The sequence below is a fragment of the Neoarius graeffei genome, chromosome 22, assembly GCF_027579695.1.
Source record: "Neoarius graeffei isolate fNeoGra1 chromosome 22, fNeoGra1.pri, whole genome shotgun sequence".
Taxonomy (NCBI): domain Eukaryota; kingdom Metazoa; phylum Chordata; class Actinopteri; order Siluriformes; family Ariidae; genus Neoarius; species Neoarius graeffei.
In genome coordinates, this window is record NC_083590.1 from 4969681 (window position 1) to 4985714 (window position 16034).

At 45.6% G+C, this 16034-nt stretch overlaps 1 protein-coding gene across 1 annotated transcript in view; it reads left to right on the forward strand.

Annotated features, from left to right (window-relative positions):
* LOC132870264 (NLR family CARD domain-containing protein 3-like) overlaps positions 1 to 2269 on the forward strand; it is a 63469-nt gene extending 61200 nt beyond the window's left edge. Inside the window, exons 9-10 of the mRNA XM_060903904.1 lie at positions 747 to 920; positions 2024 to 2269. Of these exons, the coding sequence (XP_060759887.1) occupies positions 747 to 920; positions 2024 to 2030 (181 nt within the window). The 3' untranslated portion in view covers positions 2031 to 2269. The remainder of the gene's footprint in view (positions 1 to 746; positions 921 to 2023) is intronic.
* Positions 2270 to 16034: the final 13765 nt, after the last annotated feature.

Below are 16034 nucleotides of genomic sequence, written 5' to 3' on the forward strand. Positions count from 1 at the left end.
ATTGATGAAGGATCTCACTGCAGTGTGGCGCTGTTTGTTCATTAAACTCACACTGTTTCGTGGTGAACAGTGCAGTCTGTGTGAAAAGCCCCTGACACACACACACACACACAGCTAACAGACCCCCACTGGAGCCTCAGCATCTATTAGTGTCTGTTAGGGCTTTGTGTACTCGCTGTTTTAATGGGCAGAAAGACGAAAGCTCATTGGACAACAGGCTTTAAACGTGTCATTTTGAGCCCCGCCCAGACACACGGCTTCACTGGGAGGGAATGGAGTGTGGGCGGGTCCGTTTTACACAGGAAAAAAACACATCTCTGTGGTTATTGGACAGTGTGCTTTTCCTTTGTCCCGTCTGGACACACGGCTTCTCCTTATTATGATTGGTAGATCTCTCAAAGGGGCGGAACCTCATAACCAACTGCCAATCAGTAAATCAGGAATGAACATGATTGACATCTCAAACCTGAACATATTGGAGTCTGCAGTGGTGGAATAATTTGTAAATACTGCAAATAAATTGTACGTATAAAGTTCTGTTTGATTATTTGTATTTATTTCTGAAATGTGTTTCTGATTACAATGAGTGAGCGGTCACTTCCTCCTTCAGCAAGCAGCTTACACACACACACACACACACACACACACACACACACACACACACCCCTCTAATTTAAAGACACACAAAGTAAATCTTGATGTTCATAAACTGAGGCAGTGAAGTGTGTATCATTGTGTCTCTGCAGGTTGTGTGATTGTGGTGTCTCAGATGAAGGCTGTGCTGCTCTCGCTTCAGCTCTGAGATCAAACCCCTCACACCTGAGAGAACTGGATCTGTCCGGAAATGAAATAAGCGACTCAGGAGAGAATCTGCTCTCTGCTCTTAAGAATGATGAACATTACAAACTACAGACACTGAGGTGAGTCATCACCTTTTTTAGATAAATGTCGAAAAAAAGAATAATCATTTCAGCTTATTGTTATTTTTTTAATGTCAGTAAATATCACATGACCAGGCCATGGAATGAAACCAGTGTGAGAAATGTTCACCCTGCTGTCTCTGACTTCATCCTGCTGCTTTTGTCTGAATAAGATGATCTCGGCTTTTCCGTTTCTGATCGGCAGCACACTTTCTTCTCAACTCTCCTCAAAACTCAGTAAAATGATCATCTTTAATGCCACACGGCCACAAATGTGTGATTTAAGGAGCCACTTGACTCACTCTGACACTCCTTCCTGCTCTCCACCTCCACACCGTGTCTTCCGTCGTTCCTGTAAACTTCACCTCGGCTTCTTCTTAAAGTCTGCACTTAAATCTACATGTAGAACAAGAGATCAAGCCCACCGCAGTGTGAGTTACTGTTTAAAAAGCTCCAAAGCCTGTGATTGGATAAGAGCAGTGATGGGAAACGTCTGCTCACTTTCCTGTTAGATCTTGTGGAAGTTGGGCGGCACGGTGGCGTAGTGGTTAGCGCTGTCGCCTCACAGCAAGAAGGTCCAGGTTCGAGCCCTGTGGCCGGCGAGGGCCTTTCTGTGCGGAGTTTGCATGTTCTCCCCGTGTCCGCGTGGGTTTCCTCCGGGTGCTCCGGTTTCCCCCACAGTCCAAAGACATGCAGGTTAGGTTAACTGGTGACTCTAAATTGACCGTAGATGTGAATGAGAGTGTGAATGGTTGTCTGTGTCTATGTGTCAGCCCTGTGATGACCTGGCGACTTGTCCAGGGTGTACCCCCGCCTTTCGCCCGTAGTCAGCTGGGATAGGCTCCAGCTTGCCTGCGACCCTGTAGAACAGGATAAAGCGGCTAGAGATAATGAGATGAGATGAGATCTTGTGGAAGTTCTCGTTTGTTGGAGCTCAATGTTAGAACACAGATATTATATAAGACTGAATAAATGTTGGATTAAATTATCAACAGGAGATAATAATGTTTCTCTTGGAGCAGAGATGATTCCATGCTGTTGGTCATGAAGTACCACAGTCCAGTGTGTGGGGATTAATCCAGATGTTTTTCTTTTATTTTCAGGTTGTAATGAACATCTGTGTGTGAGATGAAGACTCTGGTGTTCCTGCATTTCCATGTTGGGGAACAGACAACACATTCATAAACACATCAGTCATTTAGTTCTAACAAATGAAAGAGACTCGGAGACGTGGTCAGTGTGTGTTCATGGTGCACAGTGAATCAGACTGCACACAATTCTACACTGAATGTGGAACAACTTGTGATCTGCATGAAACTGCCTGGACCTCAGTCCCTTAAAAACCCTGAAAGAGCAGGTGGAAAAACACAGGGACTGAATCTGAACCCAGTCAGTGGAAGAGGGAGCCGAAATGGACAGGAACAGTTTCAGGACATTGGTGGGATTCTCACCTGACAGGATCAGCATTTGGGGAGTTAATCTGAGGCCCCGAGGAGACTCACTACAAGGCACACATCACTTTGTCCTTTGGTTGGTGTTTAATGTAGTGTTTTTTTAGTATCGTCTTCTTTGTAAGAAATGGACGCCGTGTGCTCCAGACCAAAGAGGAAAAGGACCATCCAGACTGTTCGCAGGAACAAGTCCAAAAGCCAGGGTGTGTCATGGTATGGGGTTGGGTCAGTGCCCCTGGCGAAGGTAACTTACACTTCTGTGATGGAGCATTAATGCAGAAAAGTGCACTGAGATTTTGGAGCAACATCTGCTGCCTTCAGGACGACGTCTTTTCCAGGGAGATTTCAACAAGACAATACAAAACCTCATTCTGCTCACATTACAAAGGCGTGGCTGTGGAAGAAGAGGGCATGTCCCCTCTGTCCCCAATAGAGAATGTGTGGAGAATTTAGAAATGATAAATATGACAGTGACGACCCCAAACTGTTACACACCTTAAGACCTGTTTACAGGAAGAACGGGACAAAAATAAGACCTGAAACACTTCATCACTTGGAGTCTTCAGTCCATAAACATCTTTGAAGTGTTGTGAGAAGGAACGGGAACATGATAAAGTGGGAAATACTTTACTGTAACAACTTTTTTCAAATGCATCGCAAGAATTAAAATTGAAATGTGTATTTTTAAAAACAAAATTCATGAGGTAGAACACCAAATAACGTGCTGTTGTATTGTTCCGAGTGCAAAACAGGTCAAAGATTATTGACAAAATCATTGTTTTCAATTTTAATTTTAATTTCAACATACCATCCCAACTTTTTCTGATTTAGGGTTGTATTATAAACTACACTGAGAGGGCGGAGATTTGTTTCTGATGTGTTCTGATCGGAAATATCTGCATCATCTATTGTTGGTAATATCAACAATGAAAATTATTTTCCTGACCTGTAGGGTGAAAACATTTAATAAAATGATCTATTTTCATGCAACAATTTATTTTATTTCTGACTGAATTAATATGGGGCTGAAAGAAATTTGCGAGTCAAGGCAGAACCCAAGTATTTAAATTCCTGTACCTTCTTGAGTGGTGTCCCATCTCAAAAATTTAATCAGTTACTGGTTTGATGTGGGCAGCATGGTGGTGTGGTGGTTCGCACTGTCGCCTCACAGCAAGAAAGTTCTGGGTTTGAGCCCCGTGGCCATCATCATCATCAGTTTTTCCCTCCACGGCCGTACTCGGCCTTAGGGCACCGTCTATGGGCTATAGGGATAGACGAAGTCCCAATAGACGGTTGAGTTTTGCTTTGTCCATTAACGTTCTCTGAGCTTGAGAGACATTGATGCCTAATAGTGATTCCACATTCGACCAGATCTTCTTTGGTGTTCTGTTGTCGAACAGAACTTGTTTTTGAAATGCGCTGTTTTCCAACTGGCAGACATGTCCCAAATACTTAATACTGAGCATAGTAAAAGTCTCTTATTGAACAGGAGTTCATGATTTCCCTCAATCTCTCATTTGAGATTCTGAACGACCAGTCAAGTTCTCCTTCCACTTGGGTAGCAGGGTCAACTCCCTTTTTCCGTTTGGATCGAGAAGGTGCGTTTTTTCTAGAATATCCCCCAGTGATCATCTTTCTGAGAAAGCCATTCCAAATGGTATCGATTTTTTGGAGTTCAGTTGCAGACAGCTCATAGGTTTGTATACCATATAGCAACTGCGACCTAACACACGCATTCAGGATTTTCATACGTGTACTGATATAGATTTCCTTGTCGGTCAAACACTGCTTCAACTCATCCCATTTCTGGAATGCGGAGGCAATTCGAGAATGCAAAGCAACAGCTGATTTCTCAGTGTTTGTAATTAGATGACCCAGATATTTGAATTCCCGAACGTTTTTAATGTTGGTGTTGTTCACAGCCAGCAGGGACTTTCTGGATTCGATGGACTCATCCACGTAGAATGCCATGCTCTCAGTTTTTGTGTACGACATCTGTAAACCAAATCTTGAGAAGGTGGAGTCATAGATAGCAAGAATGTGATTAAGCTCATCAATGCTATTTGAGAATATTACTATATCATCAGCATATAGCAATTCTGTCACTCTTACTTCTCCAGTTGCTGCCGCTCTCTGCCGATACTCACGCGGTGAAACTTCAGTCGGAATTTGGTATTTTACCAATACACCAGTGTCAGGGAACTGTCTCAGTATTTCGTGCTTTGCGCATCGTACAACAAAGTCCATGTATATGTTGAAAATTGGGGGACTTTCGAGAGCACCTTGGCGGCAGCCCACTACCATTGCAAAATACTCTGTAGTTCCTTTTATGCAAGCTTTTGTGCCAGTGTAGAGGGCCTTCAAGATTGATACCAGTTTAGGGCATGATAGTCAAATTTCTAACGCCCGGAATAGTGCGTCCCGCGGGATCCAATCGTATGCTGCTTTCAGGTCAATAAAGCAGAGGAATTGTGGTTGTTTTTCCTTAGCAAGAATGTGCCTTATGATGTATGGCGTCATATGTCAATCTATTCTTTCTGAAGCCGAACTGTGTGTCCAACAGGATAGACTCATATACCGATCTAATCCTCTCCACCACAATAGCTGCCAGGATTTTGGACATGGTTGCAATTATCGACAACCCTCTGTAGTTTTCAGCCAAACTCATGGAGCCCTTCTTATATAGACACGTTATTGCAGAGTTGAGCCACATGACTGGGATCTTCAGGCACGTCCAAATAATGCCCAACAGGACTACAATATATTCAAGGAGCCATGTGGACTGTGAGTATTTCAGTTGTTCAGCAAATATGCCATCTGTTCCCTGGCATTTCCCATAATTGAGCCTCTGAAAGCACTGTTCCACCTCTGGCATATCTGGAGGACGTTCATCTATGGGAACTAGATCTTCTGGAGGCAGTAAGTGTGGGAACTCTTCAGGGTGTAACAGCTCGGGTTGCTGATGAAATACCCGTGGACCGAGATGGTCGGCGAAATGTTCCTGTAATTTCCTTGGGTGGATGAGTTGTATGTTCTTTCTCAGCAGAGACGAGTAGTTCTCGGCAAGGCGGAATTCCTCCTCTACATGCCTCTGTTCACTGGCCATGTTTATCTTTCCTGCTTTTTCTTCAAAATATTTTGCCTTTAGAGCAATACGTAGCTTCTTAATCTGGCAGGAAAGTTCCTTCCTTTCTGTGGGTTCATGCGATGCCCGACGTTTTGCAACAAGATTCAGAAATTCTTCATTGATCCAGGGTTTTATGTCCCGTTCCTTGCATCTCGGTGGTATAATTTCCAAGGATGCTTTAGTGATGGTGTCAACGATCGTTTGATTGATGGTATCACTGTCATCAGACATAGGACGATCTTTTAGCAGTTCATCAAGGCGCTTACTGTACTGGGTTTTGGTGGTGTCGGACTCCCTGAGGTACCATACATTTGGTACAATACATGCTTTTCCTGATTTCTTTTTCGTAAAGATTACACCCCGTCTTCGTCTGGTAGGAAACATCGCATCCATTACAACCATACGATGGTCTGATTCAAAGGGAACGCTCACATCAGGGTAGGATCTGCAATTTCTTGTTGCTCTTTTTACATACCACTCAGCTATGATGTAATCTAGACGGCGTTTGTACCCTTTCGGGGACTTGTATGTAAATCTATGTTCACTGGATCTCGTATCAAACATTGTGTTCAAGATATAGAGCAAGTTGCTATCGCAGACCTCCACCAATTTATTCCCATTGAAACTGGTTGGGTTTTCATCGTTGTTTCTCCCAATGCATTGCCAACTGTCATGTGGACAATCTGTCCCTATGGTGGCATTGAAGTCTCCACAGACAATGATCTTGTATGAGGGGTGAGTCGACTTAGAATTTCTCAGCAATCGGGACAGGTTATTATAGAAGGCTTCTTGGGTTGAGTTTGCATATTCCTCAGTGGGTGAGTAACAGGACAATACGCAGATTTTGGTTCCATGGACCACAATTCTGGCTAAAAATATTCTGGCCTCTAAAGGGTGCTCCACATCAATCAATTTTACATGGGGGGCAAGTACAATAGCCACGCCTGCCTGGGCCTTCCCTTTCATTCCATTATACAACACCTTCCAGCCCTTAAGAATAGGGTCGTCAAACTCAATTTCACCGTGACCAACAACGTGCGTTTCTTGCATGCAGCACATCTTGTTTCAAAGCCTTGACCTGCATCACACACTCCGCCAGTTTGCTCTCGCATTTTGTAGTGCGAACATTGATTGTACCAATACGTACATGATGATAATTCTGAGATTTTCCCTTGTCGCATCTGATCTTCATTTTCTATGCTCTCTACCGGTAGTTGACCAACGCAAATCAACGCGAATCTGACCACACTCTAATTAATAATAACACTCTAATAAATAATAGTACTATAAGTAGCTATAACAGCATATATAATTAAATAATGAGGCAAGTGCCAAAGTAGCGATGGTTTTAAAGGAGAACGTGTTTCAACACAGAAAGCTTTAAAACTTTAACAAAGCTTTAGACTTTAATGAACTCTTATAGTTTACCTTTGTGGGATCGTATTGTATACTAGACGAAAAGAGGCTACTTTACAACCTAGTCGCCAGTGACTCCGTTGGCTCGCCAAGTCGCAAGACAAGGCTCCCCAGGGTGCACCTGTCCTAATGACGACGGTGGAGTCTGGCTTGAGTGTGATAGGCGTTTAGGCTTGGAAGGACTTACAACACTGCCATCCAAGTCTAGCGGATAAATTCGAGGGTTGCACTTCAACACCCCATACACCCCCCATACACACTCAGCGAGGGCCTTTCTGTGTGGAGTTTGCATGTTCTCCCCGTGTCCACGTGGGTTTCCTCCGGGTGCTCCGGTTTCCCCCACAGTCCAAAGACATGCAGGTTAGGTTAACTGGTGACTCTAAATTGACCGTAGGTGTGAATGTGAGTGTGAATGGTTGTGTGTCTCTGTGTGTTGCCCTGCGATGACCTGGCAACTTGTCCAGGGTGAACCCTGCCTCTCACCCATAGTCAGCTGGGATAGGCTCCAGCTTGCCTGCGACCCTGTAGAAGGATAAAGCGGCTAGAGATAATGAGATGAGATGAGATAATGGATGGTTTGATGTGATATGTCAGATTTAATGACAAACATCATATGAAGAAGACGACTTCTTTTTCATCTCCCCACTGCACGCTAATTTAGGAGCAAAATTAATTCAGGTTTACTGGGTTTTTTTTTTTTTTTTATCAGGGGTGGAGGTTGAATCCAGTTGCAGCAGAAAACACCACAGGTAGAGTTGGTAATTCCCTTTATTGCAAATAATGGTAGGTATGAAGGGTAACAGGAAAGCAGCAAAATTCATTTTGTTGTTAGGCAGGGGAAACTCACTTTGTGAAATCGTACCAGCAAAACAGCAAACAGCCACGAGGACAGGCAGAACGAAACCTGGTGGTACTGAGGCAGAACTTGTGGTTGGGGACAGAAGGCTGAGGCATTAACTGGGGCAAAGACAAGGCAGGAAGATCAGAAGCTGGCAGGGTCAGCAATGGAAAATCAGTCCAATGAAGAGTGCTGGAGAGTCTTGCATGGGAGCGCAAAGAACAATCTTGCAAAGAGTGAGTGAGAAACATGTACACTGGCTTGATGCAGATGAGTTCCAGGTGAACAGGGTTGGCTGATGAGGTGGGTGTGGTTTACTGGCATTGTGGAGGTGAGTGGAAAAATACCAAAACAAACGGTGAAGAGGAAGGCAGGCTGTGACAGAACCTCCTCCTGAAGAACAGCTCCCGACATCCCCAAAAAAGACCAATCAAGCTGGATGGGAAGAGGAGGCAAGGAAGGTGGGCCTAAAACTTCACAGAGCCTGACCAGTCCATCTCTTTGGCCAAGGTGTCGGGTGAAGGAGCAGGAGGGACTTTATGACGGGGATTAGCAGAAGCTGCCGAGGTCCTAGTGGGCTGGTCAGGGTGCTGCTGATGGAATTTCCTGATGAGGTGGAAATCAAAGATATGCTGAGCAGAGACCCAGGATCTCTCTTCAGGACCCATGGTTTTCCCCAAAGCGTTTTAGCGTGTCGGGCCCGATCCGCTCGCTCTGCCTGCCGATACGCTCAGTCGCTTTAGTTAAAATCCGATACGCTTAGATTTATACCGATACGTTAAATTTCCTACCCACAAGTAACTAGATACATAGGAGAGCAAATAACAGATCCATTTACATACTGATTGATATTTGTGTTAAACAAGCCGTCTTTTTTTCCCAATGTTTGTGTTGATTCTGTCAAAGTAATATGTCCACATGGTATGATGTAAACAAACTAATCTGTTGGCTATGTCAAGATCACGTGTTCAAACCATCCAATAAAAACATAGAAAGAAAATGTCAGACATCCCGGAATTTTCCAATTCATTATAAGCGATCTCATTGGCTGCCGATGTTGTCCCCCACCAGACGGACAAAGCCAACTGATTTTAATAAGTGAGGAGAAGACTCGCTGGACAAATTAATCCACATCAGCATGGATGACAGTGAGATGGACTATGAGAGGTTTGCCCAACATTGGGCCAAGCAAAAGCCAAGGAAAATGAATCTGCTTTAAAGGAGTAGAAAACTTAATTCATTAGTTTGGGTTTGCAGAAAGATTATGTACTTATAAACACTCTCACGAAGTGAAGTTGTCCAAATGTGTCAAATACAGCATAATTTCAAATAATAATCATAAGCATTTTTGGCAGTGTGATGTCACTGGGATCCATTTAACAAAAGAAGGCTCCGGGTTATTCTTTTGTTAAAGGGTCACAGTGACCTCACACTGCCAAATATGCTTATCATTATTATTCGCAATTATGCTCCATTTGACACTTATAAACAAATTCTCTTCATGAAATCAAGTCAAGTCAAGTAGCTTTTATTTGTCCCAGCTTGGGCAATTGTTTTGCAGTAATAGTACACACGTACGCATGTGACGGCCATGAGCTTTTGAGTAATGATTGTTTTTTTTTCCTGTTTAGTGCGTCTCTCTAATCTGTCTTGAAGCGCAGGTGTGTGCAAGGGGCGGGCCGCTTCTAATGGATTATGGCTTCCACCGGCGCGCAGGTGGAGCCTCTCCTTCAAAATGAGCGTCGCCCGTGACCGAGGGGAGCTTCCCTTCTTTCTTCTCACCTGGACTCTACAGACAGACAGCACGTTTCACTCCACTCCTGCATTTGCATGCACTGCTGGTGGCCTGCCGTTCCTCTTGACACTATTGACTTTGATCGCAGTTTTTGTTGGAACTGAGATTTTGGGTCTTTTAAAAAATAAATAATATGTAGGATTTTTCCTTGCAAACGTCGTGTCATCTCCCCTATTCTTTTTGGTATTGTGGTGACTCCCCTAGGTCACAACAATATGGGGGCTCGTCTAATTTCTTTTTGTTGCTGACTTTTTCTCTCTCGCTTCTCCGTTTTGGGTTTGCCACGTGAATATCTGTGTTTGTTTGCACTTTCGACATTTGTTTCGTTTCACTTCACTTCTTTTGTGGGGGGCGGCGTGCGTGCGTTTGCCTATTTTCACTTTTACCTTTCGGTAATTGTTTGATAGTCACCTAGGTGGCGTTTGTAATCGTTGGGGTATTCCCCACTCGCGTGTTGGCTATTAAGATAACCCGGTCCTGCTGCTCTTTTGGTAGTCTCACCACAGCGTACTTTCCCTGATAGGCTGAGGGTGTGCTCTTGGGCGCACCATTTCTTTTTTTAGTTTGGTTTTTTCGCGGTGAAGATGGGTAGTAGCAGTTGTCTCGGGTGCACCTCCGGGGTGCGCACCTCAAGTGCCCACTGGTTTTGTGTGCTTAAAATCCCCCCATCGGTAACCGCAGAAGACCTAGGGTCTACTTAGTTTAGGTTTGGAAGTGTTTTAGTTGGGTAGATGGGGATGTAAGCGTGAGACTGCTGATAACAGTTGTGTGGTTATTTGGTTTTAGATTTTCGGTACGCCTTGAATAAAGCAGGCTGTTTTGTTTGGATATGTCGATCGTTGACGATTTCGTTGCCACTCCCTCTGTGGAGACGTTTAATTTATTAACTAAAATCCAGCTCTTGGACATTGCCGAGCGTTATAAGGTTCCTCTAACTAGTGAAGACAAACGTTCCAAGTCGCTCATGCAACTAGTTGTTAAAGCGGCGTTGATTAACGCGCAGGTGCTGCCCGAGGAGGAGGCGACTCCTCCCTCTCCGGCAGCGGCGGCTGAAGTGACATACGAACAGCAAAAAGAGCTCCTTAGGCTTCAAATGGAGAAAACTAGACTGGAGTATGATAAAGAAATAGAAAAACGACGCCTCGACCGGGAAGTGGAATTGTTTAAATTGGATGTCGAGCGCCAGCGTTTAGCTTTGATTGAACGTGGCAAAATACCTGCTGGTACTCCTGGGGAATTTGATGTGGCACGTAGTTTAAAGCTGGTGCCTAAATTTGATGAAGCCAAAGTGGAAACTTTTTTTACTCTGTTTGAGCGTGTCGCCAATGCGTATCACTGGCCCGACGTCGAGCGCACACTGCTACTGCAGTGCACCTTAACTGGCCGCGCCCAGGAGGCCTATTCCGCGCTGGATGGCACCGAAAGCCTGAAATACGACTCTGTTAAACAAGCGGTGCTCAAAGCTTACGAGCTCGTTCCTGAGGCCTATCGCCAAAAGTTCCGTAGCATGCGAAAACGACCTACGCAAACCTATACCGACTTCGCCCGTGAGCTTGCCATTCAGTTTAATCGTTGGTGTGTAGCGTCTGGCGCTGAAACACAAGCTGGCCTTACAAACCTAATTTTGGTTGAACAGCTAAAAAACACACTACCCGAAGCTATGGCCACTTTCCTTAGTGAACGTGAAGCGATCACACTGACTGCGGTAGCTGCATTGGCCGATGATTATGCCCTCATTCATAAAAGTAGGTTCTCTGCTCCACCGAGCCGTGACATTCGCTGGTCACGGAACACTCAAACATCCCGCGATGCTGTACCTTTGAATAGGGGCGCTCCTCATGCTCGTAATCAACCAGATCCAAGCAGCGTTTGTAATTACTGCTTGGGGAAAGGGCACTGGAAGTTTGAATGTCCCGTCTTACGGGGTAAAGAGAAATTTAAAACTCCCGTTAAGGACAATGCCTTGGCTGTGCCAGTTGGTCATCTTGCTTGCGTGGATGAAAGTTTTTCACCCTTTGTGTTTGATGGTTATGTGTCACTGCGTCGTGGCAGCGATAAAATCGCAGTGAAAATCCTGAGGGATACGGGCTCCGTAGAGTCTTTCATTTGTAGGTCCGCCTTGCCTTTTTCAACGTCTTCTGATACCGGCCAGTGTGTTTTTGTTCGTGGCATTAATTTGAATGTCCTGACCGTGCCCTTACACAGCATGTACCTAGAGTCCGTTTTAGTCAGTGGAGATGTTTCACTCGGTGTGCGCCCTATGCTCCCTGTCCGTGGGGTTTCTGTTATTCTTGGGAATGGGTTAGCTGGGGCTTGTGTATGGGCAAATGGGGTGATTGAATGTGGGGGTGTCCAAAATTCAAGTAGTGCTCTCTCAGACCGTGAAGTTGCGCCTGTGTCCGTGGCAACGCGCTCGTCCAGTAAAAGGACAGCTGCGCTGGAGAACGATGATGCTCATTCTTTAACTGGTTTGCCGACCTCGATCTCTCGCCAGCAGGTGATTGACGCGCAGCGGTCGGATGCTTCCCTGCAGATGCTGTTTCCCAAGGTTCGTGGCTGCGACGATGACGTATCTGAAGGTTATATACTGAAGGACGAGGTCTTGATACTTAAACGCCCTTCAAGCGGCCCAGCTGATGAACATGCGTGGCAGGTAGTGGTGCCAACCACCTTGCGTAGCCTGGTGTTAAAAACTGCCCATGATGACGCCGGGCACTTGGGTGTCCGTAAAACCTACGACCGAATTACACGCTACTGCTACTGGCCTAGGGTAAAACGTGACATTACGGAACATGTGCGAGCCTGCCTTGTCTGTCAACAGACTGGCAAGCCTAATCAAATGCCAAAACCGGTTCCTCTGCGACCCATCACCCCTGCGTCAAAACCGTTCGAACACCTCGTCATTGATTGTGTCGGGCCACTTCCTCGGTCCAAATCTGGATGCAATTATTTGCTAACTGTCATCTGTCAAACCACCCGTTATCCTGCGACGTACCCGCTTCGGTCCATTACAGCCAAACCCGTTGTCAAAGCGCTGTCTCAGTTCATGTCAGTGTTTGGTATCCCAAAAACCATACAGTCAGACCGCGGAACGAATTTTACCTCCAAAACCTTTGGCCAGGTGTTGCGCTTACTGAACATCCATCACAATAAGGCATCAGCGTACCACCCCCAAAGCCAAGGGGTCTTAGAACGGTTCCACCAAACGCTCAAGTCCATGTTGAGAGCGTACTGTGTGGAGCTGGGAAGTTCCTGGGACGAAGGACTGCCCTGGTTGCTGTTGGCGGCCAGAGAGGTGACCCAAGAAAGCACTGGTTTTAGCCCAAACGCGCTAGTGTTTGGCCATACAGTGCGAGGTCCGGTAGCAACGTTGATGGGCGATGTTGACTTGTCTAGCGGTCCTCCGCAATCTTTAACTGACTACGTCAATGGGTTTCGCCGTAGATTGTATGAGGCGGGGAAAATCACACGGGAAAAACTGCTCTCCACGCAAACCAAAATGAAAAAAGCATATGACAAAAAGACTGCACGTCGTGTGTTTAAAGTTGGTGATCAAGTAATGGCCCTTCTCCCAGTCGTGCATTCGCCTTTCCAGGCTAAATTTGCTGGCCCTTACAGGGTTGTTCGCGTAGAGCAAAATGACAATTATGTGGTGGCAACACCGGACCGGACTAAATCACGGGACTAAAACCCAACTGTATCACGCTAACTTGTTGAAACAATATTTTGATCAGGCAAAGGTTGAACCTGCTACTGCTTTGGCTACCTCTGTCTGTCCTCTCTCTTGCTTGTCTGTGGCGGGGTCGGCTGAGGAGAACGACAGACATCCGTCCTTGGGTGAGATGACGCCTCCAGTGGGGGCAGCGCTGCAGGAGGTAGAGGTTCGTGAACCTGACGATGCGGTTTTGTTAGGAAGGCTCAAAAAATTCTGAGTCATTGGCTAACCTTCCGATGCTATTTAACCATCTTACCCCACAACAGTCGTCCGAATTGGAAGCTTTGATAAAGGAATTTCTGTCCTTGTTCTCCGACACCCCCACCCAAACATCTGTGCTTACCCATGACATTGACGTTGGGGACTCTCCCCCCATTAAACAGCGTTTTTACAGGGTTTCCGGGGAAAGACAAAAAATCCTGGAGGGGGAAGTGCAGTATTTGTTGAAAAACGACCTGGCTGAGCAGTCGTACTCTAGCTGGGCTTCGCCTTGCATCTTGGTGAACAAACCCGACGGTACTTATCGATTTTGTACGGACTACCGTAAATTAAACAGTGTCACTAAACCTGACTCCTTTCCACTACCACATGTAGACGACTGCGTTGATCAGGTGGGATCTGCCAAGTTCGTAAGCAAGTTTGACCTGCTCAAGGGATATTGGCAGATTCCCTTGACTGCCCGTGCACGAGAAGTCTCCGCGTTTGTTACACCTACAGGTCTCTACGTTTATAAGGTGATGAGTTTTGGGTTGCGTAACACGCCTGCCACCTTCCAGAGATTAATGAATAAAGTTGTCGCACATCTGGAAGGCGTTGCGGTGTTTCTAGATGATGTAGTCCTGTGTAGCGAAACGTGGGAATCACATTTGCATCGCATCCGCCAGCTTTTCATACGGTTGGCCCAAGCCAACCTTACGATCAACCTGGCCAAATGCGAGTTCGCTAAAGCAACGGTTACCTATCTTGGCAAAGTGGTGGGGCAAGGTCTTGTGCGCCCTATTCGCGCCAAAGTCTTGGCTATTGACGCATTTCCACAACCAACTTCAAAAAAGGAACTTATGAGGTTCCTGGGGATGATTGGCTATTACAGAGGGTTTTGCCAAAACTTTTCGTCTATCGTAACACCCCTCACTGATTTGCTCAAAAAGAGCAAACCGTTCGTTTGGAGTCCTGCTTGTCAAAACGCTTTTGACAAGATCAAAAGTGTCCTCACCTCTGCGCCACTCCTCGCGGCACCGAAATTGTATGAGCCTTTTAAATTGCAAGTTGACGCGAGTGGGGTAGGCGCTGGAGCTGTTCTACTGCAAGAGGATGATGAGGGTGTTGAAAAACCAGTGTGTTACTTTTCGCGTAAATTCAACACTTATCAGTTGCACTACTCCACCATCGAAAAGGAAGCGCTCGCCTTGATTTGGGCCCTTCAACATTTCGATGTGTACCTGGGGGGTAGCGTAAGCCCAATTACGGTCTACTGCGACCACAACCCCCTTACCTTTCTCCACTCTCTCCAAAATCCCAACCAAAGACTAATGCGCTGGTGTATTTTCTTGCAACCTTTCCATCTAAACATCAAACACATCCCAGGGAAAGAGAATGTGGTAGCGGACGCGCTGTTACGCTCTCCAGCCCCATAGATCTATCCACTGTGTTTGTAATGCTGTTATACTGTGTCTTCTATTCCAGGGCCTGGAATTTGAAGGCACCGCTGGGTTGCCACCAGGCCAAGTCGGGTTGGTAATGTAGTACGAAAATGGTGAACATGGATTTGTGACTGTTTTGTGTGAATGCCTTTGGTGTATGGTGTTATATCCCCTTGATATTTGCAACTTAGAAACGCTACTAAATGTGGACTAAAGTGGCTTGAGAAAGCAAGAACCAAATACGCTTGTGTTGATTGATAACCATGGTTAGACTGTGAAATGTTTTGAGAATTTAGAAATTGTAAGTGCACTAACTATTTTGTATTTTCGGAGGGTATTCATTTGCTGGAAACCCATGGGGTTTCTCTTAAAGGGGGAGGTGTGACGGCCATGAGCTTTTGAGTAATGATTGTGTTTTTTCCTGTTTAGTGCGTCTCTCTAATCTGTCTTGAAGCACAGGTGTGTGCAAGGGGCGGGCCGCTTCTAATGGATTATGGCTTCCACCGGCGCGCAGGTGGAGCCTCTCCTTCAAAATGAGCGTCGCCCGCGACCGAGGGGAGCTTCCCTTCTTTCTTCTCACCTGGACTCTACAGACAGACAGCACGTTTCACTCCACTCCTGCATTTGCATGCACTGCTGGTGGCCTGCCGTTCCTCTTGACACTATTGACTTTGATCGCAGTTTTTGTTGGAACTGAGATTTTGGGTCTTTTAAAAAATAAATAATATGTAGGATTTTTCCTTGCAAACATCGTGTCATCTCCCCTATTCTTTTTGGTATTGTGGTGACTCCCCTAGGTCACAACAACGCACAACACTCACGCTTCCACAAGACAATGTAAAGAAACACACAAAAGGTTAAAAATAATAAATAAGATTCAATGGAGGAGTGGGTGCATAGTGTAAAAATTAAAATAATAAAATAGATGCAGTGGGGAAATGAAAAGCCCGCTGTTAAGATACCTAAAAATGAGTACACAACCTGGCATATGGCTATCTGTGTTTCCTAGGAGAGTTTAGCAGCTGAACAGCAGAAGGTATAAAAGAGTGCTTGTACCTGTTGGTCCGGGCTAATGGATATTTAAAACGGGAGCCAGAAGGCAAAAGCTGAAATTCACTGTGCAGAGGATGGG